General features: G+C 36.5%; 3 protein-coding genes across 15 annotated transcripts; 1 reads left to right on the top strand and 2 right to left on the bottom strand.

Annotated features, from left to right (window-relative positions):
- The first annotated feature begins 393 nt into the window (after positions 1 to 393).
- Positions 394 to 8785, top strand: LOC113761767 (pre-mRNA-splicing factor SYF1-like). Of its 7 annotated transcripts, none has more exons than XM_027304889.1 (6): positions 394 to 2151; positions 3301 to 3485; positions 3635 to 3805; positions 4544 to 4996; positions 5446 to 6629; positions 6960 to 8785. In XM_027304889.1, the coding sequence occupies exons 1-5, from the start codon at positions 627 to 629 to the stop codon at positions 5896 to 5898; spliced, it is 2787 nt and encodes a 928-aa protein (XP_027160690.1). In that variant the 5' UTR covers positions 394 to 626; the 3' UTR covers positions 5899 to 6629; positions 6960 to 8785. The 7 variants fall into 7 exon arrangements, with proteins under 7 accessions (XP_027160690.1, XP_027160691.1, XP_027160693.1 ...); XM_027304890.1 differs by having other exon boundaries at positions 5446 to 7087; positions 7617 to 8785; XM_027304892.1 differs by having other exon boundaries at positions 5446 to 7681; positions 8176 to 8785.
- A 3472-nt stretch (positions 8786 to 12257) lies between these two features.
- Positions 12258 to 15866, bottom strand: LOC113761877 (equilibrative nucleotide transporter 3-like). 7 transcript variants are annotated; one of them, XM_027305043.1, is made up of 11 exons: positions 15775 to 15866; positions 15519 to 15595; positions 15223 to 15321; positions 15032 to 15136; positions 14312 to 14467; positions 14087 to 14230; positions 13860 to 13965; positions 13589 to 13764; positions 13344 to 13519; positions 12676 to 12934; positions 12258 to 12550 (listed from the first exon to the last, which is right to left on the bottom strand). In XM_027305043.1, the coding sequence occupies exons 3-11, from the start codon at positions 15268 to 15270 to the stop codon at positions 12440 to 12442; spliced, it is 1281 nt and encodes a 426-aa protein (XP_027160844.1). In that variant the 5' UTR covers positions 15271 to 15321; positions 15519 to 15595; positions 15775 to 15866; the 3' UTR covers positions 12258 to 12439. The 7 variants fall into 7 exon arrangements, with proteins under 7 accessions (XP_027160844.1, XP_027160845.1, XP_027160841.1 ...); XM_027305044.1 differs by having other exon boundaries at positions 13344 to 13501; XM_027305040.1 differs by having other exon boundaries at positions 13344 to 13764; positions 15476 to 15595.
- A 2410-nt stretch (positions 15867 to 18276) lies between these two features.
- On the bottom strand, positions 18277 to 22251 carry LOC113761880 (equilibrative nucleotide transporter 3-like). Its single transcript, XM_027305047.1, has 10 exons — positions 22106 to 22251; positions 21781 to 21872; positions 21567 to 21671; positions 21011 to 21166; positions 20766 to 20909; positions 20565 to 20670; positions 19766 to 19929; positions 19512 to 19672; positions 18737 to 18995; positions 18277 to 18643 (listed from the first exon to the last, which is right to left on the bottom strand). Exons 2-10 carry the CDS (start codon positions 21820 to 21822, stop codon positions 18533 to 18535), a joined length of 1248 nt encoding a protein of 415 aa, XP_027160848.1. The 5' UTR covers positions 21823 to 21872; positions 22106 to 22251; the 3' UTR covers positions 18277 to 18532.
- Positions 22252 to 24309: the final 2058 nt, after the last annotated feature.

The following is a 24309-nucleotide window of genomic DNA, read 5'->3' as shown; positions in this document are numbered from 1 at the left end:
TGGATTCAAACTTCATATTTCAGTTTCATCAAAACTGAATGGATTCAAATTTCAGATTTCAATTTTATGAAACGCACTTAAGTCTTCAACGTCCGACTCCAACAGTAACTTCTAAAGGTTGAAATTTGGATTTCATAAAAAGTCCACGCCTTCTAAAGGCATTCAGGATTTGTTAATAATTTTCCTTAAGTGGGAGGTATTAATAAGTTTAGGGACTTAAGTGTCCTATTTTGAAGTTTAGGGACTTAAGTGGATAATCGTCCAAAGTTTGGGGGGACAAAGTGGAATTAACCCTCTTATTTTTATTGTGTCAACTTCAATATATAATTGTTTTTACTCTTTATCATCTCTCTCATGTTGTAGCAACGCTTTTGGGGTTTACTGGATTGCAACAACAACTATCACCTGAAAAACGCTCCCACCTAATTCAGACGTCTGGCGTGGAGGTGCGGTAAAATATCCCACCCCAAAGCCACCCCCCAAATCCCCAACGCCAACCTCATCTCTTTTTCTCGCCAGTTTTCAGTTTTGTCCTATTCAAGCTTCCTTTCCAAAATCTTAAACCCTTCCCCCCCAATTCCACTTCTCTCTCCAAACCCTAAACCTCCAATTCCTAAATCCCTACCATGGCAGTGGTGGCGCCGGCGCCGGCGCCGTCGGCGATTATACCCCAGGAACTCTACCCGGCTGATGAGGATTTAGCCTACGAAGAAGAGCTGCTCCGCAACCCGTTCAGTTTGAAGCTTTGGTGGCGTTACTTGATAGCCAGATCCGAAGCCCCATTTCGAAAACGGGCCATAATTTATGAGCGAGCCCTAAAAGCCCTGCCCGGAAGCTACAAGCTATGGCATGCCTACCTTCGCGAACGGCTTGAGCTGGTTAGGAACCTTCCAATTACTCATTCTCAGTATCAATCTCTGAATAATACTTTCGAACGGGCCCTTGTTACAATGCATAAAATGCCTCGCATTTGGATTATGTACTTAGAGTCTTTAACTAATCAGAAGCTCGTGACCAAAACTCGTAGGGCTTTTGATCGGGCGCTTTGTGCATTGCCCGTTACTCAGCATGATCGAATATGGGCTCCTTATTTATTTTTCGTTAGCCAAAAGGGGATTCCGATTGAGACATCGCTTAGAGTTTATCGTAGGTATTTGAAGTATGATCCTGGCCATATTGAGGATTTTATAGAGTTTTTGTTGAATTCTGAGCTGTGGCAGGAGGCTGCAGAGAGGTTGGCTGGGGTTCTGAATGATGATCAGTTTTATTCGATAAAGGGCAAGACAAAACACAGGCTGTGGTTGGAGTTGTGTGATTTGTTGACTCAGCACGCTTTGGATATCTCTGGGTTGAATGTGGATGCAATCATTAGAGGTGGGATTAGGAAGTTTACGGATGAGGTTGGAAGGTTGTGGACATCGCTGGCTGATTATTATATTCGGAGGAAGTTGGTGGAGAAGGCGAGGGATATTTTTGAGGAAGGCATGACTACAGTGGTGACGGTTAGGGATTTTAGCGTGATTTTTGATGCTTATTCACAGTTTGAGGAGAGTATGCTTGCTTTAAAGATGGAGGAGATGAGTGACAGTGAGCTGGATGATGAGGAAGATAGTAATGAGACTATGGGTGGGGAGGAGGAAGAAGAAGAGGATGATCGTTTGGATATAAGAAAGTTGGAGAAGAAACTTAAAACGTTCTGGTTGAATGATGATAAGGATGTGGATTTGAGGTTGGCAAGGTTGGAGCACTTGATGGACAGAAGACCAGAACTGGCAAACAGTGTGCTGCTTAGACAGAATCCACATAATGTGGAGCAGTGGCATAGGAGGGTTAAGCTTTTTGAGGGTAATCCCACGAAGCAGATATTGACTTACACAGAAGCAGTTAGGACAGTTGACCCCATGAAGGCTGTAGGGAAGCCACATACTTTATGGGTTGCATTTGCGAAGCTTTATGAGACCCACAAGGATATTGCAAATGCCAGGGTGATTTTTGACAAGGCGGTGCAGGTTAATTACAAGAATGTAGATCATTTGGCTAGCGTCTGGTGTGAATGGGCGGAGATGGAACTCAGACACAAAAACTTTAAGGGTGCTTTGGACTTGATGAGGCGTGCAACTGCAGAGCCATCAGTTGAAGTCAAACGAAGAGGTAATCCATCCTTACTCTTTTTTTATATATTCAATTCCTGATAAAATGTATGGCTTCTTGTATTCTGAGTGCATATGATGTTGACTTCTGTATAGAATTGGCTATGGACTGACATAATTGAATATCAAAAGCAGAAAAGAAGTGGTACTTGAGTTAGAAATGTAACCAGAAATCAAAGTATCTTAGTGTTATTCTCTTGCTGTGAATTCAAGAAAGGTGTCAAGAGGACAATACTGTATTTTGAAGTCAGTCAGCATACTGTGTCATGTGAACTAGTTGTTATTTTTTTTTGAAAGAATGTATCCAGTTCTATTCTCTAGCATACCATAAATTTCAAGAAAATATTTTGCAAATAACTTCTAGATGCTAGTAGAGTAATGATTCTAATGGGCACCAATTCATATGCTGCATTAAGTGTGCATTTAATTTAGTCTTATAGCTTCTTTTTACCACTTTAGTGAGTTCTTCTTTGCTCCTCGTCCTAGTGCACATTATGCATCAGTATGATTTTATCAGGATTTGGTAGTTTCAAGCATGAAGCCAGTTATTTCTATGAATTTTGTGGTTTTTGCTGATTCAAACATTAGATCAATTTACCTTGCACTGTACTTTTGTCCTCTTGGAAAAAAATCACAGATTTGTGTTATAATTTGGAGATTTGTTGAACTTTGTGGTTGCAAATACATTATGTCTTCTTTTTCCATGGGAAACGAACTATTGTGGTTCACAAAATTTTTAAAAATGGGAGGTGAGAAAATAAAAAGAATCTGATTGGAATAAAAACTGACACTTCTTGTATTGCTTTCCTAGATGTCTAATGTTATTTTGGTTTGTATGCTTCTATTTTGGTTTGTATGCTTCTAGCTTGAGGGGTTGTATAAAATTCCTTACGGTAGATTAATGATCCCCATTTTCTAAAGATGATTTATTTACAAGATATGGTCAAAAGAGGGTTCTCAAAAACAGATATATAATTTTGAGATGTGCTAGTTTGGAAATTGTAAATAGACAAGGAAGAGCAAAAGGTCTCTGCAAAGCCAAAGGGCAATACTTTGTGTCTTTTGCTGGTTGTATTAGGATGCATTTTATTCTAATAATAATTGGGCATTAAGAGTACAATGGTGCCTAAACATTTGCTACATGTTACAGTGGCAGCTGATGGAAATGAACCAGTGCAGATGAAGATTCACAAATCCCTAAGACTTTGGACATTTTATGTTGACTTGGAGGAAAGCCTGGGAACCTTGGAGTCCACTCGTGCAGTTTATGAGAGGATATTGGATCTGAGGATAGCCACACCCCAAATCATAATAAACTATGCTATGCTGTTAGAGGTAGACCTTCTCTTCCAAAAGTTTATTTTTCTCCATCATCATCATCATCTTCTCCTTCATGTTGTCTGTTTCTTTTAAATGGAAAAGTAATCTTTGCCTTAATTTCTATTTGCTTTTGTTGATCTAAATTTCTGTAATTGAATTGTCAGGATCATAAGTACTTTGAGGATGCATTCAAAGTTTACGAGAGAGGTGTGAAGATTTTCAAATATCCACATGCAAAGGATATATGGGTTACTTACCTATCCAAATTTGTTAAGAGATATGGGAAGTCAAAACTAGAACGAGCTCGAGAATTGTTTGAGCATGCGGTTGAAGTGGTATGCAAGTATTTGTCTTATTCTCAAGAATCTTGCATTCTGGTGTATGCTTGATGCCTGTGATTACTTGTGTTGATCTTAATTCACTTTTCTTTCTTCTAGGGGCATTCTAATATAAAAGAAACAAGCTTTAGAAGAAAACAGAAGGCAAATTTTAAGAGTGTGTATGAAGATTATGTCCAAAACTAACACACAACATTTGTTTTTTAAATTTTCAGTTCTTTTTTTTTTGTCTATTAGTAGTGACATCCTGAAAAATAAAGTCTAGAACAGTTGGCTCTTTCTATTGTTTGCATGGGTTTCATTGTTGGTATTGGTTTTTGTTTTGTAGTTAATTTGATTAATCCAGTACTCAAATACCATTGGTAAGTCATTGCGCAAGTAGCATTCAGTAAAAGTCACTTGTATGATTTTAAGGATTCTTCCATTGAAGTATTTAGTGTAGGGATCCTTACTGGAAATATGGTGCTGCAAATTGTCCTATAGAAGATCATAATATTTTCTGCAGTGCTGACCACCTGAAACTTTCTTTATATCTATCCATATTAAGCAGCTGTCCATGAACATTGTACCAGCAAGAACTTCTACTTTTTGTGACTTGTCATACCAGTAGAGTATGCATTTAAATAGTTTATGGTTTATCTTTGATATGATTGCTTTATTGTCTCTTGTGGTTTTGATGATCTTGGGACTGCTGCTGAAGCATCAAGTGAAGATATTAATACTATTTTTATTTAGGCCCCTGCGGAGGTTGTAAAGCCATTATATCTACAATATGCCAAGTTGGAAGAGGACTGTGGTCTTGCAAAGAGAGCCATGAGGGTTTACGATCAAGCTACAAAGGCTGTTCCAGCAGCTGAGAAATTAAGCATGTATGAAATCTACATAGCTCGTGCAGCTGAAATTTTTGGTGTTCCGAAAACAAGGGAAATATATGAACAGGCAATTGAATCTGGTCTACCTGACAAGGATGTGAAGGTCATGTGCCTGAGGTATGCTGAGCTTGAGAAGAGCCTTGGAGAAGTTGATCGTGCTCGTGCACTATACAAGCATGCATCGCAGTTTGCTGACCCAAGATCTGACCCTGACTTCTGGTCGAAGTGGCATGAGTTTGAAGTGCAGCATGGTAACGAAGACACCTTCCGTGAGATGCTTCGTGTTAAAAGGAGCGTTTCTGCAAGCTATAGCCAGGTGTGTTTTGTCTTTGCTGATTTTTTTTTTCAAAGTTTGGTGAAACATTCTGTCCCTGCTGGTGAATCTCAAAGGAGTGCAACCTGTTCGAGTTATTTTCCTTTTCTTTAGATGCTATTGGGAAAATATTGCTTCTATAATTACTCATATCAACTACAACATAAGAACTTCTTATTTCCTGTTTTTGTGTTTGGCAACCATAAGACTTGGGAAGAGAAGTTACTTCCTTATTATGCTTCTCGGGAGATTCTGGTTTTTCTTTTCCTCTTCTAAGTCAGTTTTGGTTCTATTCTTTTGTACAAAAATTTTGGATCCTCTGAGATGTTGTGATGTTACATTTAAAGCCTTATGGTTTCTCTAGTATAAACTGCTGCACCCCAACAACCACCCCCCCCCTCCCCAAAAAAAAAAATCCATAGGTGCTAATCCACTTTGGTTCTTCTATCCAGACTCACTTTATTCTTCCTGAGTACTTGATGCAAAAGGATCAGATGCAGACTCTTGAGGAAGCAAAGGATGTGCTAAAGAAGGCTGGGGTTGCTGATGATCAAATGGCAGCTCTAGAAAAGAAGTTGTTGCCATCTGCTAATGACGCTGTAACTAAAGATTCCAATCGCGTGCTTGGCTTTGTAAGTGCTGGTGTACAGTCCGTGGGTGATGGAGCACCTAAGGATACAGAAAATAAGGAGGATATTGAACTACCCGAGGAAAGTGACTCTGAAGATGATGACAAGGTTGAGATAGCACAAAAAGATGTTCCTAATGCTGTATTTGGAGGTCTGATCCGGAAAAGAGAAGAGACTGATAACCCTGAAAACGGTGATGATGCAGCAGCAGGAAAAGATGAGGATGAAGGTCACCTTGGAGCCCTTGCAAGATTTAAAAGAAGTCGAAACGCTTAACGTTGGTTTGGTTTATGCCATTTGACTTGTCTATGAAGATTAAACAAAATTTTAGGTTTGCTTCACCAGTCAGTACCTGGTAAAGTGGATTTTTTTGTTGTATTCAGAAGCACTATCAAAAGTTCACTTGTACATTTTTCCCCTGCATGGAGGCTTTGTTTGTTTTTTGTTCTATGAAAGCAGAGTTGTGGACTAAAGAGCTGTTAAATAGTGAGCCTGATTTCTTTTACAATATAAACTGATGCCTACTTACAAACCCTAGAGGTTTTCTTGCCTGCATATTTTGGAATTTTTTCTTAATGGTTTTTCATTTAAGTGACTTGCAACTTTTTTCTCTTTCATTTAAGTGGACTTGCAATTTTTTTTTCCTCCTGCTTCCGGGATTAGCTTTCGAGTAATATGTGCATATTATATGGTTTGAGTTGCTTTGGTGCTAGACAACAGTTTGGTTTAAGATTGGGAAAAAGAAATGTTATATGTGCCAATTAACAAGGTTTTTGTCTGTTTACATTTGGTGGTTCTCTTAGTTGTGGAAGAAGCGGGTTCATCTTTGCTCTAGTCTTTGTGAAATATGTCCAACATAGTAAGTCAAGATCATGCTATTTCTTGTATCATGGGATGTTGATTGGTCTTTTCTTTCTTTTCTGAATGGTGAGGTTTTTGGATGTTTCTGTGCTTGTTTACAGTTTATTCTTTACTTGGCTAAAGAGAGAGAGCTGGAGATTATACTGGTGAGGTTTCACTCTTTATGGATCTGATTCTTTTGTATCTCTGTTGCATATTCAGAATGTTAGTTTTCTTCATATATCAAATGCTGCTTCATTATTTGTGGTGAAACAAGTAAGCTGATTTGCTGTTGCTTTCAGGCTTCACACCTTTGTTTCTCAATTTTTTGCTTGTAAACATAGGCGGACAGACATTTAGCATTCAGTTATGGGCTATTCTTTTGATAACTTGAACTTGAATACTAGAATTTTTCAGTCCTGGTTGTGTCTCCAGTTCTAAGGGAGCACTAATGTCCTTACATATGGTGTTTTCTTTGTTCGTCTTTGTGCTTGTAGTGGTATTAAATCTTCTTTGATTCATATGGCTGGACTGGAACCAGTAAAGCTAATTTTGGTTGTAATAGAGGTGCCTTTCTCCTCTGCTCCACGGTATCTGCACCATTCACCACTGTATTTATTTCCAGGTTAGTTGTTGGAGTATATCCTAATGCTAGTGTTTTTAAAAAAAGGGTTTAGTTATCAAATATGAAATGATATTTTACTTGCCATGTGCTTGTGCTTTGTACATCACAGTTGCATGCATATAAGTTCCAATGCAGCTGTACATGCATAAGTTCCATTTAAGTATTGCCTTATCCATTTAAAAGCACACACATAAAGTTGTTTGGGTGTGTGTTTACAGACATATCATGATGTATGTTATACTAAATGTTTATTAAATTGGATATTGTCGCATTCAATATGTAACCTGGTGCTTCTTTCCTAGAATTGTATTCTCCTGCTTGCTAACAATTCTGAAAGTTTGCTGCTTTTCAACCATATAATATGCACTTGAGTTGCACAACTGCAGCTATCATTTAATAGTTACGAGACTCTGCTGCTCGGCATTGCTGCCCCTCTATGCACGTTTTTATTTTTATTTTTTTTATTATTTAACTGCACACTTCATTTTTCACTGTATTTGGCATTTTCTGATTCTTTTACTGTTTTCAGTGTAATTATAGCAGGAGATTTTTGTGGACTTGGAAATAAATGCAGGATGAGTATTTTCGGTTCAGGTTGTGACACCATGTGTATGGTACATCTATGTCCTTGTGTAGTTTTTTCTGTGGTTCTTTCTCTGTGCTTGTTGTGGTTATTCATCTTGCTCGACTTATATGGCTGGAATTAGTTTGTTCTTTTCTGACATAGATTAGTATGTTAATCGATATTCCTTCACTTTTTCTTTGTGTTGCCTCTATCCAGTCACCAGTTCACTGCTTTTCTCGGTTATGTTCTGTGCTAATGCACTATTCCTTTATTTTCTTGTTTTAATTTTCAATGGAACAGATTTTCAAACTGAAATAAGTGAGTGCCTGCCAATTTTGCATGTTGGTGCAGGTTGTAGAGATAATACTCGTAAATCTAGTGCAACTAATGCATCATCTATTAATAACAGATATCTGCATATTCATGCTGCTTCTCATAGACATGCTATAGGTGTTCGAAGTTTGATATTGTTTGTATCCTCTGCATAACATGATTCCTAATTGGTGATTTTTGGTTTTGGTAGTATTTCAAAGGCAGTGAGTAAGTTACAGGCCAGTAAGCATTGTGTTGCATCCGGCAAGGCTGAGCTTTCAGATGTAGTAAGAGTTGTGCTCTTTGGATTTGTTGATTTGTTGGTTCTTAACAAGAATGCTGAAAAAGGGAAAGTAATGTGTGTCGAACTTGTCAACTTGCAAAATTATCTATCTTGTGGAGATGACTTTGAAAGAAACTTTGGAAAAAAAAAAAAATTGCGAGTCAAAAGAAAAGGTGATTTAGCAACATTGGCAATTATGTCTTCGATCATGTGGAAGTCAGATTTATCAGTTCTGATAATTTATACTGTCAAAGATCAGCTTTTAACACTGGTTGCAGTATTAATTTTTCCCAGTTAACCATTGGTTATATGCTATCTTTTGCATGTTGCGCGTGATGGATGGTTAGAGGGACGTGATCACTTGAACTCTTTGGCTTCTACATCTGAGGGAGGGAGGGAAGGCATCATCACCTTGACATGCTTCAGTCACGCCATCAGGGAGTTCTTTGTTCTATTCTTGTGCTTATCTATGTATTTGGATGAGAAGGATTTGAAATCTGGAATAAAAAATTCAGGTTTTCTATGAAAAAGATTGGGAGAGATTGGACCACCGTTACTTGCTGCCTGTGTAATGAGAGAGAATTTCTTCAGTAGTGAGAAATGCAACAATGTTACATTTCCTTTGAATTGAAAGACTTTACATTTCCTTTGTTTTTGTGGTATCCCTTTGCATACAGTGGTGATCACTTTCCACAGAGAGAAATTTAGATCACTTAAATCTAAATATTACTGACTAAGTGAAAATCTTCTGTACGAAAAGAAAGAAATTCTAGCATGTGAAATCCACTTCATCTTCTTCTTCTGATAAACTTCTTACCTTGCGCATCTTCCTGTACGATGCGCAGCACTTCCTTCGGAGGACTATGGCGCCAAACTTGAGGTTTTTTAAAATGATAGCCCATCTGGGCAAATTTATCAGCAGCCCTATTTCCTTCCCTATAAATATGTGTCAACATGCAATTATTGAGTGCTGGAATAATTGAGTTTATATGGCCAACGTGTTTTTGTACTTCCGCACAACTAACTCGTCGCTTTTTAGCAATGATGTCAACCAAGAACTTGGAGTCTCCTTCAACCCAAACATCGCTCCAACCATCCTCCAGGACAAGCTCCAGGCCTCTCTCAAGGGCGACCAATTCTGCAATCGTGCTGTTCTTTTGACCAATAAATTCAGAATATCCAAGCAAGAATTCAGCCTCATGGTTTCTGAGAACGCCTCCAATGCTTGCTTTCCCTGTCCTGCACTTGCAAGAACCATCAAAGTTTAACTTAGTCCAGCCAATCTCTGGTTTCTTCCATGCCACGAGAACTGGTTCTTTGTGCCAATTTCTGACTATAAGCCCAACCGGCCTCTGCAATGCTCTTCCACATCCGAATGATTTAGTAAAAATAAGCTTCATCTTCTACCCTCTATCTTTTTTTTTCTGGCTTAACGATTTGTAATTTCTTTATTAACTTCAAAAGAATGATGAAGAAAGAACTTGAGCGCTTAAAACTGTGAAAATGGCTAAGCTTGAAGACCATTTATGAAGAAGAATCTGCATTACATGCAAAAAGGGTCTTGAAAGGAAGGGAAGAAATATGTGACCTTAACCACATTACAAAAATGCAAGGAACACCTTTAAGAGATGCTTGCCCACGAGTAGACGTACAAAAGATGGTGAAGGACATGAACGGTTTAATTAAGTTATATGAAAATTCAACGTGAGCAACACTTGAACATTTTCGGACGCAACAGAAGTAAAAATTTCCGTAGGAACTGAGAAGACTAGCCCAGCAATTCACGCATTCTTGCAAAGAAAAGTTGGAGTATGGGGAAAGTAAGGTAGTTTAAGCATATTCCCATTAACAAAGCAAGGAAGTTGACGGAACTCAAAATCCAATTCAAGAATCTTTGTTCGTAGGGGAAAGCTTATAACATTTTATTGAAGTCGTTAATCTGCATTATGAATTTGTAAGTAGCAAAAGCGTGAAAGCCACGTACCAAAATTGAGCATGGGCATGCATGGATAACATTAGTGGACTAGTTTTTTATCAAATGGTGACCATGGTTTGCCAGCGCGGGTTGCAGTCTCGTTGCGGTCTCGGTTGTTCTACATTCGTCGCGGTATATCAGTTGAATATCGGATGATACGCACATTATAGCACATGAAAGTTTTCAAAAAATCTAAAAAAATTACTAAAATTAGAAAATACCAAAAAGACACAATTTAAAAAAATATTCGAGTCAACTCTAATATATCGGCTGATACCATGTATCACGGATTCAAATCGACCAATATCGGTTGAGTCAGAGCGAGTCGCCGCGAATATGATAATATCCGCGATTCGAGGTTCGGTATCGTACTGGTCCCCTCCGTTCCGGTTACGACTCAGGCTGATACATACCGATATCGGCCCATATTGCTAACCATGATGGTGACCATTGACCTTCAACTGTACCTGTTTCGGTCTTTCAACTTAGATCAAAGAAGACCACTAAGTTACTTTATTAACTAATTAGTAGTATAGCACAAAAAATGGAAATTAATTTGTCTATCCAAAAAGATTTTGAGTTTTTTTCTTTCACTGTTTCACGCAAAAATATTTGGGCTGTGATGTTACATTTTTGTTCAGGATGCAATATTTGGAGTCCGAAAAAAGGAATATTTCGTATTTCAACGTTCAGTGAAGACTTAATTGTGTTAGAGAAAATAACTTTCCGATTTTCTGAGTTTTAAACTCATTGCTGACATTTTAAATTTTTGTAAAACTACGTCTAAAGCTCTAAACAAGACGATGCTGGCCATTTGCGGTAAAATGCACTAAATCCTCCTCAATTATACCTCGGATTGTAATTTACCCTCCTAAAGTTTTTATATAGGCAATTTAGCCCCTTTATGACATTCTTAGACAAAATTATCTTTGCTACATTAATTGCTTTTCTCGTTCTTATTCACCTATTCGTTTTTTGTTTTCTCATCCTTCCTTTTTTTTCTTGTCTTTTAGTTTTCCCTTTTTCATTATTAACAATTAATAACAAAATCTATATCATAACATTATCTATGTTTCTTACGTTGCAAAGCCTATGTAGTCTAAGGTAGTGAATTATTTAAACAAATAAATACAAAGCACAACCTTTTTTTTTTTTCCTTGTAAGTGGTAGTGTTTGAATCCAAGATCTCCTACTTGCAATACTTCCTCCCTTATCAACCAAGCCAACCCTCTCCCAGATAGAAAGTTCAGCTTATAAACGATGAATAAATTACAATAAAAATTGTAAGCACACAAATCAGTTAGTACTGTTTTTGTTCATTTTTAATGCATTCAAAATTAATAATTTGTTAACAATTAATTCTTGCATGCGCTATTAATATGTTGGTTTTACTATTAATGATTGAGCAATTGTTTACTCTAATTAGTTTACGTGTAAATAAATTATTGAATAACTTGATTAAATGTGCTTATGATATGAACATATATTGTGCGGTAGAATAGAGCTTATGGTAAAGACTTCTTTTGTTTGGTAAGTGGGAGATCTTGAAGTCAAGATCTCGTATTTACAATTTCTCCCATCTTACCACCCAACCCAACCCAACCCTCCCCTATAGTAAATACTAAAAACAAATGAAGTTTAACAAATAAACAATCTATTCAATCATAATAAAGGAATGAGTAAAAGAAATTAAAAATTCTAGTGTAAGCACTCTAATAGTAGTAGAGGGAAAGAGGTGGCAAGTGGCATGAAAAAAAGGGGAAAAATAAGAAAAGAAAAAAATGAAAAAAATTGAAAGAGTAAAAGGAAAACTGAAAGAAATAGAATAGCACAGATAGTTTTATCTTTAACATATAAAAAAAAAAAGGGACTTAAGTGCCAATAAAAATCATCAAGGGGAGTAAAGTGCAATTTAGGTAATAGTTGAGTTGGTTCAGTGCAATTAACCGTACCATAATTCCAACTATAATCTTTTGGAGCAGGCACATTTTATTTCCTAGCCCAAAATAAACATATGTATGAAAGGCACGAAGAATTGAGTTTTGGTTTTTGATTTACAAAACACATAACAATTTCAGCTGTGAATTCAGCATATATAGCAATTTGTAAATACAATTTGACATCCCCTAACAGACATCCTGGCGACTATCCATGCATCAATATTCAACACTCACCTACAGATGCTTCGTGGTAAAATATCATCAAAATATTGCCTCCTCAGAATTTCCCATTGCCAATAAGCCATAACCAATCCAGGGCTACGCCAGAAAATATGCCACCAAGGAGAAATACGACTAACAAGTTTCCAAGTGCGTTCTGCTCCGGTCCCTGCAGTACCAGAAAATGGTAAAATTTTCTTGCTCAGAGGAAAACCAAAGCAATTAACTCAATGATAAAACCAAGCAATTAAGACGAAATTGAGACTCATTCATGATGATCTACATTTCACCAACCTTGTACCCTTTTGGAGCTGCAGTGAGGACGCATACTGTGAGATAACCATTGGTCAGTCCCAAGAAGGACGTGAGAAATATCATCCATCCCTGATCACCATATTTTGCAGTGAAATAGAAACAAGGGATGAGAAAGAAACGAGATAATGTTGCCAGCATGAGGCCCTTTCTTGATTTTAACTTGAGGCATTCCATGAGTGGAATGTATCTTGATACGAGATCCCACCCATTGTACATTGCGATCAAAACAACAGCATACCTGGGATGGGATGACCATCAATGAAGTGAATATCGTTACTACATCGGGCCGGGGCCACCCTATTCAAATCTTTCAAATAAATAAGGTTGATGGGAACTTAATTCAAGAAATGGCTAATTGGACAGCCTGTACATGGATTTGTATGAGCAGCATGCTAAAAATAGGGGACTAAGTGATAGTAAAATGAAAGCAATTAAACTTTTAGTAGTAATAATGGATAACCAAAAAATGGAGGTGTCTAAGTCGAAAAACTTATCAAAGCGATGAATAAATAGCATTTTTTTTAGTGTTTGATTGTATAGGATAGCTGTATTTGATTCTCCAAAACTATTGATCAGTTCATCCTACTTGACATAAGATAAAGGTAACCACCTAACAGGTTGAATCACGAAAGAATTTTATCACTTACCAGGAGCCTAACTTGTGGTGTCCAGTATTTTCATATAAGAAGCCAGGAAAGATAGATAAAGTTAGGACATAAATCAGATAGAGGTCCAAAGCATAATCAAAGTTCTGAAAGAGTAATTGTTTGGTGCTCAGGCGCTCAGGATATTTGTCATCATCGACCTGCATGGATGGCAAAAGCTGTCTTAAGGTGTCAAATGAACAGTTCATCAGAAACTTGGACATATAGATCAAAAGAAACTTTCGTACTGTTTCATTTGCCTCGGTCTGGATGCCAGCAGCGGCTAAATCAGCTGAGACAGTTTTTGATCCTTCTGAAGCTGCTTTTGCACGATAGTGCTTTACAATTGGCAGTTTAGGAAAGATGAATGCATACAGCAGAATGCATAGGAATTCGAAGAATATCGAGATGGCAAGAAATAGAACTGCAAATTGGAGAAACAGAATTCCATATCATTCAGGAACGAGACGACATGCAAGTGCCTGGAAGTTCACAAAGCACGAAGAGAAAATTACGTACTAACTCCCTTGCGAAGGCCATTATTAGAATTTTCAAAGGCTGCTTTTGTCATTAGCCGTAAAGCAGATGTGAGTGCCCCTGATGCAGCAAGACCAGCTAAGAAGGACTGCATAGTTACATATGATAAGATTAAAATGAAAACGCGTGTGCTATGAATAGTACTTCTAAACAATATGAAAGAAATACAATCTTAGAGAGTAAATGGAACATGTGATTTTAAGACTGACTTGGATGAACTCAGGGCACATCAGGGATAGGTCTCCAACCATTCCTCCTTGGACATGGGCATCAGCAACTCCAAAAGCAGCAACAAGTATACATATGCCAATATAATTTCCTAGTCCTCCTTTTCCTGATGTGCCTAAATCTAGCTGCGGAGTTTAACATCAAAATAAATGCATAATAAATAACTCAGACATTGAATACTAAAGATTGCTGAAATGAAAACTTACCAGTAGGAGCGCTAATGTGCTCAGAAAGAATAACGTATATCCTGCTAAATTTCTTTTTCTGGTATCAATTCTTGCCTCATTATATGCAAGTGTTGCAACTGTTCCAACGGCAAATGGTTGATAAACTAGGGTGAGTACCCTTGAAGGATGATAGTGCTTCAAACAGAAACGGAGAAAACCAATGTTAAGCTCTTCCAAATGCAACTCATTCTAGATGAACTAACTTGATGGCAAAATATTGAAGATATGATCAGTTCGCATTGAGGCCCAAAAAAATTGGGAATTAGAAATTGGTTATCATTGATGGGAAATTAAAGTGTTTGCCTATCAGTACAGATTAGATTATCATGAATGTTCTTTTATTAAGTATCCATCTGCAACAGTTTATGTGCCACAAGTTTTGCTAGCTAGTAGTAACTCAAGGCTGGCAGAGAGATTATTCATGGCAGGGCCAACATCCAGTACAGAAAAATCCATCAGCACAACAGTTTAGGCATTTCGTCATGTTGATGTCTCATTGCATCATCATTTTTCAACAAAAGTAGGCCAAGTTGTGCAACTTCTAAATTAAGTCACCTCAGAAAATTCAAATTGAAAGTCCACACAGAATTCCTAGCTCATTGATTTTGGAACTAAAGACTGCGCAGAATAACATACATGCCAGACCAAAAAGTGGTGTTTTGTATAAAAAAGGATTACAGAGCACATAGGAGTACTTACAGGAAACAAGGCATAATAGTAGTCTCCAATAGTCAGCATACTATTCCATGAGACCAGTGATCCCAGTCCAAGAAACCAACACACTACCATTGCAGCACGTTTTCCCTGATGTCAATCATTAAACAATTCCAGTCAAGAATTAATTGGCAATTAATACCATTCAGTTTCTAATGCACAATATTGGGATGAACCTCAAGCCTGCCTGGAGTGGGAGACCCACTTGAGCCAGCTTCAGTCATAGTTGTTCGTCTCTTAGCAGGCAGCTAACTTTCGAAGAATTCAGCCTGCATCTAGCATAACACTAAAAGTAAGACTCCTTATCTTCAATCCCTTTGAAGAAAAGGGCCGAATAAGAAATCCGAGATTCATAGTTGTGTGTCTAAATCAAGACATTTTGGCACCGCATTAAAGGACGTATTACAGAAAAGCTTCAGAGAGAAAAACCTTGACAAGTGATAATACTGGAAAGCTGAATCGTACTTCAAACCTGTTTATTGGTTCGATATATTAGAGAGACTATTGGAGCCTTTCTTGTTGGAAATGATGGTCCAGTAGAATTGGCAGCTTCAGAAAGCAATAACTAACATTAGTACTAATATCTAAAGGAAGAAAAACCAGGCAAAGGAAAAATGACCGTGAAGAAGACAGCAGGCCCAGCTCCACATGTAAGCAACACTACTGTAGCTCAAACATTTATACACTAAATATTATGAAAAATCAGAAAAAAAAATAAAAAGAGAAACCTTATCAATTGTTTGAAGATTAAAAGCCGGGAGCTACGTGACTCCTTAGTCTGGTCCTTTTCTGGTATTGCAAGTTGCAAATGATTGTTGGAAGTTTATTGTTGACTCCAATGCAAAATCTGAAAACACTGATAAAAGGTTGAATACTTTTAAAGGAGTGGCATTTTGTGAACTTTTAGGAAATCTTTTGTGACTGCATTCTTGGAAGGGCATGGGGGAGTCGAAATGCTAAAAATCTTTTTTAAGTGCTGTTCCCATGGAAAGAATCTTCAATCTTTTCCTTTCCGTAAAGGAAGGGAAGAATCTCTACTTATATATTGAAGTTTTCTTGTGTGGAATGTGACGTGTATCGGTTGACTGAAGGTGTTCGATGACTTTGTAGCGTGTAATTACTGAAGGCACGAAATTTAAGGACTGTTTTATTATTTGGATTCTACAATTATTACATATTACTACAAAGTGTGCAATGAAGTAGGAATAGATAATCTACCATTTGTCGAGAAAATCTTTGGTTAGTGAAAATCAAGAAAGTGGGTTGAGGGTCCTATTGCTGACACAAAATGGATAAAAACGACAATGATAGGGAGAGGATAACTTTCTACATTTTTTATTTTCTATTTAAACATTGTAGAATTGTTATTAGTACTCTTTTATATTTTTTTCTCTTTCTTTTGATTGAAATAGACCATCTTGCTTTTAAGATTATAAATAAAGAGATGAAAGCAACGTAGTTCGTCAGCAGCAATGTTGACCTTTGATTAAAAATGTATATGTTGGATGCATTTGCAATAATGAATAATTGTAGTATGTATTACCAATGTACATCTTGGATTTAAGAATCATATAATGTAGAGGCCACAGAATAATTAGCTTTATAATGTGTGTATCATGAGAGTTTTTTCCCGTAAGCAATGTAATCATATTCTAATTGTCTCTTTAGTTGTTACTGGACAGGTCAGGAATTGTACATATTTTCACACCCACATGCACTAATTACACAAAATGTTAACAGTTCATGCACGGCTTACCATCTTAGCTACTTTGAGCTTCTGAAAGTTTCTTAACACCATAAAGTGGCTATTTATCAGCATTTGGAACTAAAGCTGAATTTTTTTTTGAAGGTTTTTTTAGTGTGAATGGAAGGTTTTGAATTCGAAAACTTTCTCTTACACTCATTTTTTCGTACCATTCAATCATTCCCTCTCTAAATTTAAACTGAATTTGGATATTTGGTAGATGACGTTGTTAATCCAGCTCAAATAGTTTGAACTTTGGATGTTTTTATTCTGTTTTTTAGCCTTGTAGGTGTTATTTAAAATTTTACGTGTGTATCAAAATTCATTTGATTTATGTAGAGGTGGCAAAATGGGCGGGATGGGCGAGATTTGCTTGGGTTTGAGATGGAACCGAGTCATATGGGTTTGGGCCCAACCTTACCCATATGTGTTTTGGGACTAACTTGGGCGGGATCATTTTGGGATGGGTTTAGATTGATCCCGCCCAATACCCAAATCCATTTTCTACATATTTTTTTTCCTTTAATTCATTTTTTATTTTTATATAATTTTAATATTTTTGATTTATTAAATTTCTTTTAGTTTTATTAAATAAACATGCAAGTGCTTTATACTCAAGATTCCCACCAAAAATTGGATTAACAAATAAAGGAAAAGATAGATATACAGCCATATTCCAACATATATCAAGATGGCCAAGGTCCTTAGGATGTTGAATATTTATCCTTATCATTGTCCAAGGATGACAGGTCTAAACTAACTGAAATGCTGGAAATTCTTGTGGATAATGACTAGGAAGACTACTAGATTATATTCGCTGGTATGACTATAAAAATTGTTAAAGATAATTTTTGAATCTAAGATTCCGTTTGGATTGACTTTTTTTTCAAAAAATAAGTTTTTCAAATACAATGTTACAGTAATATACAATAACTCAAGAAACATCCCATCCATATTAATATATCAAATATTTCAAAAAAATTTTATAGTAAAAATTTTTCATATACACTGCTACAATAAAATATTTCAAAAACACCTACCAAAAACAGCTAATCCAAACGGAGCCCTTGCCATTTGAGCCCAATGGGTACCCAAGTATTTCCCATCCTTTCCCATTCATTAATGGGTATAGTTGGGATGTGTCCCAACTTAAACCCAATACCAAATTATAATACCCATCCCGTCCAAAGTTCCTTTGGGCATGGGTAGCCCATTGGGACTTGGGACAAATTGCCAGCTCTAGATTTATGCTGTTGAAAATTTTTGCGACTCTTTACTCATCCCTTGTTTCCTCATTCTCTCTCTGTCTCTATCCTCTTTTTTTTTTTGGTCTCTTCCTTTTAATCTTTGTAGTACAAATGTAAAGCATCAAGCTTAGCAAGTGAGAGAAGACCTAATCATCATAAAAAAGAAATTCTAATATTTTTGGAGCAAGTCGAATGAAAGAACAGAATGAACTAGTACTTCAATTCTATGTACAATTCTTCATTGGTAAAATATATTTATCAATGTACTAACTATCAGGGTTTTTTTTTTTTTCAAGAATTCAACCATGTGACGAAAAGAAATGATGCCTTTCCAAAACCTTGAACAACAGATTCTATAAATAAAACATCTATCATCTAACATTTGGTAACAATCGACTATCTTCATTCCACTTCCTATCTCAGTATCGTATGCATCATTATTCGAAATTGGGAAGTGTCACTTCGAATGCAGGGATGAATACAAGTGTTGCACCTTCAGAAACTTCCATTGCCAATAAGCCACAACCAATCCAGGGCTACACCTGCAAATATGCCTCCAAGAAGGAATAGTACTAGCAAGTTCCCTAATGCGTTTTGCTCTGGACCCTATATGAAACAACGAAGTTTATGCATTTTAAGCATGTTAGATGATAAACAGTATCAAAACGAATGAATTAATTCAGTTATAGTTGCACTAACCTTGTAACCTTTAGGGGCTGCTGTGAAGACACAGACTGTAAGATAGCCATTGGTTAATCCCAATAAGGATGTGAGCATTATCATCCATCCTTGATCACCATATTTTGCAGTGAAGTAGAATGCAGGGATGAACACCAAACGACATAGTATTGCCACCATAAGGCCTTTCCTTGATTCTATCTTGAGGCATTCAATTAGAGGAATATATCTAGCGATAAGATCCCACACATTGTACATTGCAATCAAAACGATAGCATACCTGCAGCAGAATAATTTTGGTCGAACTCGATGTTAGCAGATGATTAATCTGTCATAAGGGTTTTGTTTTCAGAAAGTATCCAAAAGTTACTTTTCCTTTCTTTTCCTTTTCCAAACTGATTTCAGTTTCTTTTCTCTGTAGGTGATTTCATTTTCTTTAGAAAAGGAAAGAGCATATAAATCTTCTGCTGATGTTGTTTTTCCTAAGCTTAAGTATTTTGCAGGCTTTATCTGCTCTAGATGAGTATTTCAAGAACTGTGGTGAATCTTCATGCGTTCAACTTCAATATAAATACAATTTTTGTATAGCAAAGAGACTCCTTATCTACAGAAAAACAACGCATCAAGCAACAAAATCCTAAGACCAACAAAAATGATAATGATAGTAACTACTACTGAGAGGTGAACACCTATAAGCAATGCCTATTCAATATTTGTACATAGCAATCTAACTCCATGGCTGGTTCAAAAACTTCATAGAACATAAATCATAGTTCATTGACAAATGAGCACTTACCATGATCCCAATTTGTGATTCCCGGTGTTTTCGTACAAAAATCCAGGGAAGATAGATAAAGTGAGGACATATATAAGAAACACGCCCAACGCGTAATCAATGTTTTGAAAAAATAACTGTTTGTTGCTCAGCCGGTTCAACTGTTTATCATCATTATCACCCTTCACAGACAACAAAAGATTTTCTCAGCATTACAAGCTAGACAGTAAAAGTTCAAGTATTAGATCCAAAAGTTACTTGTACTCCTGACTTGCCTGTGTCTGGATTCCAGCAGCTGCAAGATCAGCAGTAACTGTTTTTGATCCTTCTGATGCAGCTTTTGCACGGAAATGCTTCACAATAGGTAGTTTAGGAAAGACGAATGCATAGAGGAAAATACACAGAAGCTCAATGAATGTGGAGATGGCCAGAAATAGAACTGCACAAGCATTAAAGCCAGAATATTAGAAACATCAAATACACACACACACACACTGATATATATCTTAGAAATATGAAGAATTGTCCAGCAGATCTTGATCAAATTGAAGTTCTTGTGTACAAACAGGGACTAATGATTAGTATGCAAGTTTAATAAAGAATAAGCATAATCAGAGACTCGAAAAACTAGGCTAACTAAAGCTGATCATTTACAACTTCAGAAGGCCAACAGTTGTGCAGTGTCTTTTCAATTATAGGAACAGCAGAGCTTTGGAATCTGATTTGGCCTGTGATGTTGTACCTAATTATGCTAGGACCAACTCTGCAGAGAGACTGCCAAATCCACATAGTCTCCATCTATATTGATACTTACACGAATCATCCTGCGTTCGATAAGTTAATGTGACCATATCTGGGTATTATCTATCACTGAAATTTGCATGAATTATCCCATTTGGACTAACTTAATGTGAACATATATCCCTGTATTCTCAGTTCCCCCCCACCCTCCCAAATCCGAGAAAGGGAGAATTTAACTTAAATCCAGATAGTGGAAAAAGTAAGGAGGTCAAAAATACAAAAACACATGACAACATTTTCTAAATCTATGTAGTTTGAAAGAAGAGAACATACTGACGCCTTTGCGGAGACCATGATTTGTTTTATCAAAGGCTGCTTTTGTCATCATTCTTAATGCAGATGTTAAAGCCCCAGAGGCAGCTAGACCAGCAAAGAATGACTGCAAGGTGATTCCAAGAACAACGAATGATAGTTAACTTCATGAACATGTTTAGTAGAAAGGTAGAAGGAACTGGGTATGCAGCAATCTTTTACTTGGATGAACTCGGGACACATGAGGGAGAGATCTCCAACCATTCCACCTTCAATATGGGCATCTGCTATGCCAAAAACAGCAACAATGATGCATATACCAATGTAATTTCCGATTCCTCCTTTTCCTGAGGTGGCTAAATCCAGCTGCCAAAAGTGAAAACATTTAAAGCCAGGATTAAAGAGAAATAGCTGAGAAAAAGAAACGTGAAATAAGAACTGCAATTTTTGCAAAATGGCAAACTCACAATTAGGAGGGCGAATGTGCTCAGGAAGAAAAGAGTAAACCCTGCCAAGTTACGCTTCCTTGTATCAATCTTAGCTTCTTTATATGCAAGTATTGCAATCGTTCCAAGTGCAAATGGTTCATAAACAAGGGTAAGTACCCTTGCAGGATGATACCGCTGAAAATAAGGGAAAAAGAATAGTAAAATAAGGAAATCAGAAAGCAGTAGTAATTTTCAGCCTCCAGTGGCCATTTTTCCGTTCACGGGAGAATCAGTCATAGAAAATAAATACAGGAAAGTTTCATGATAATAGTGGCCATTTTTGTATTCATGTGTTCCTTGGAGAAGTTGAAAGGTCTCTGCTTAGGGTTCAATGGTTCATTAAGAAAGTTCGATCTGATCTACCCATAAACACAGTCCTCTGAAAGGCAAGGCCAGCATTGAAACTTAAAAGGCCGCAAAATTGCAGAAACATATATCAATTTGCTCGAGGAAGAAACCATGAATTCATCTCATAATCAAACCACGAATTTATATAGAATGATTCAAAAAAAACAATGCCGGAGATACTACTTACCGGGAATAATGCATAATAATAGTCTCCAATGGTCAGCATAGTATTCCAAGCAACAAGGGTTCCCAATCCAAGAACCCAACACACAACAATTGCAGTCAACTTCCCCTGAAATTAAAGCCAAATTTCAAGAAAATTGGCACTGTGAGAAAACATAATAAAATCTCAATGCCTGTTAAAAAAAATGCGGACGAAGAAGAAGATTAAGAGAACAAACCTCGAGCCTGGCAGGCGTTGGAGAGCCGTTCATATCCGCCATTGTTATGGCTGCTCTACTGCAGACGGTAACTTGATAACTTCAGTGTTTTTCTGACAATTATCATATTAAATAAAAACCATTGTCATGGAAGTATTGGGATTCTAAAATATGCAAGGAAACAGACACATCCATCGCATAAAACACGAAATCGCTTTCTTAAGACACTTTCACCACAAAGGGATATCGGTGTCCTTACACCAGACAAAAACAATCACCAAACAAAACTGACAAAAATAGTAACCAAAACCCATGAAAGAACTGACAATGCATGAAGTTTTGTCACCTGAAAGCTTACGAACAGAGCCAGAAGATGGTCAGCTGAGATTTTGCCTGCCTTTTGAGACTTGAGAGGAGAATGATGATGGCACACTATTTATCTTCTTCTCTCTATTGTATTGACTGCTGAGTATGAAAAGGGAATTCAGTACACACGCAAAAAAAAAAGATTCACTTCTTTCTTCAGAATCTGTTAGTATCTATTTGACCAATTAACGATGATCGAATGCCAGACAGAGCTATATATGAACGAATCTTTATTAGTTAAAAAAAAAAGGAATTTTGTTGCGTAAGACTCTTGGACTTCTCCGTGAGAAAAAATGGGAATCCAAATTTGTAAAGAAGTAACGTACGAAATAATAGATCCTGTTGCGTTGGAACAGGAGTAGTACACATTATATTATCATAAATATAAGTTAATTTGTGCCTACCATTGTATGCACAGAAAGAAAAATTACGCACCAAATTTATTTGGAGGAATCTACAATTATGATGCTTAACTAAGTCTTTTTTAAGTACAAGAGTGAAAGGGTTAGTGTAAGTGCTTACTGAAAATTCTATGACAGTAATGTAAAAGAATAAGGATTATCTTTTCAAAGCCATAGTCTAAGATATGATGCTAGGATCCTAATTTAATACTACTAACCATAGTCTCCTACCTATGACAGTGTTTTTCTTTCTCTGCTGTATCTTTCTTGGTGGGCTGTTTGTTAAGATGGAGGAAGTTGAACTTGTAATTGAGATACGTATTAGAAGTGTCCAAGAAGAGTTATTGTTCACGCAAGGAAGGAAAGTTGTTCATATTCTTTGTATCAAAATGAAATCATTCGCATCAGACTGACGGCTCTTATTTTGTTCACATGTTCCAATGCGGAATGGTAGTTTTTGTTTTCTCAAAATTGATATATAGTTAGCTAAGTAATTATTCTATTTATTGTTTAGTGCTTTGTCTCTCAAACATTTGCTTTTCTGCCTTTTTTTCTTTCCCTTTTTCTTTTTGGTGAACCAGACGACTTTCATTAAATTAGTTAAAAATGTTAAAAACAACGACAGGCCTCTAGTCTCATCTGGTACTCAGCAACGACAAGTCATTCTAATATTTGTTCTTCTAAAATCAATCCCTGAACACATACAGGATGTCCTATCTCCTTTTTTTTTTTTTCGGGTCAGCCGATAACAACCTACACCTACTTTAATATTATAAGGAAGAAGACAGGTTTAACGGAACCATAAGAAAATGGATAGAGTAAATCATCAGCGAACCAAAGTATTCTGCCCAATTTGGAATTAGATGGAAATTTCTCTATAGTGGTGTAATTGCACACAAGAGTCATTAGAATCACCTAACTTGTAGAGTTCAAAGTACTCTGCCATCCACTTTGCTTTTTTCCACTATAAGATTTAGAGTCTTTTTAAAACTAATTAAAAACAAATCACGCTTAGATTACTAATTAGTTTACTATTATGATCCTATTGATTTTGAGGACTTCAGCGCCAATGAAACTTGGATTTTGGATGATGAACCTTCACAGTTAACTTCAGCTGAATTAGAAAGTTTTAAGAATGAAATAACTACATTAGCTATCAGCCGACAAAGTGGTGAGTTATTCTATTTGAGCCATATGCTTGCTTATTCTTTGTTTTTCGTTTTTGGCTAAATATTATCTAAATTCAGTGAATGATTCATTGATTTTTGTATTTATGTAGATGAAACTCTAAATTTGGATGATTTGGACACTGGAGATGAAGATGAGACAAATAATGAAGAGAATGTTGAAAGAAATGATCTTAATGCAAGCTGTGATGTAAACGAACATGGTGGTACTGAATTTGGCAGAAGTTGGGAACCATGGGCATGAATAATAGATGGAGTGAACTACTCAAATGATAATTGTGGTATTGTTTATGTTTATGACTTTATGTTTGGTTGTATTGAATTGGTTGTTTATGACTTATGACTTTATGTTTGGTTGTATTGAATTGGTTATTTATCATTTATATTTGTGTGTAATTTATTGATTTTAGTTTGAATTCATGAATTGTGGATCACATATGATTATGGATTATGTGTGTGAAATGAACTATGAAGTTTGAACTACGAACATGTTATAACTTGTTAAGATTTAAGAATTTATGTACTTACATTATTATAATTTACATGTTTATTTAATTATATTTTATATATTTTTTATTATATATTGTGACCCGACG

Source organism: Coffea eugenioides, chromosome 2 (assembly GCF_003713205.1).
Source record: "Coffea eugenioides isolate CCC68of chromosome 2, Ceug_1.0, whole genome shotgun sequence".
Taxonomy (NCBI): domain Eukaryota; kingdom Viridiplantae; phylum Streptophyta; class Magnoliopsida; order Gentianales; family Rubiaceae; genus Coffea; species Coffea eugenioides.
The sequence above is the reverse complement of the archived record's forward strand: the minus strand, read 5'-3'. Positions and strand labels throughout refer to the sequence as shown.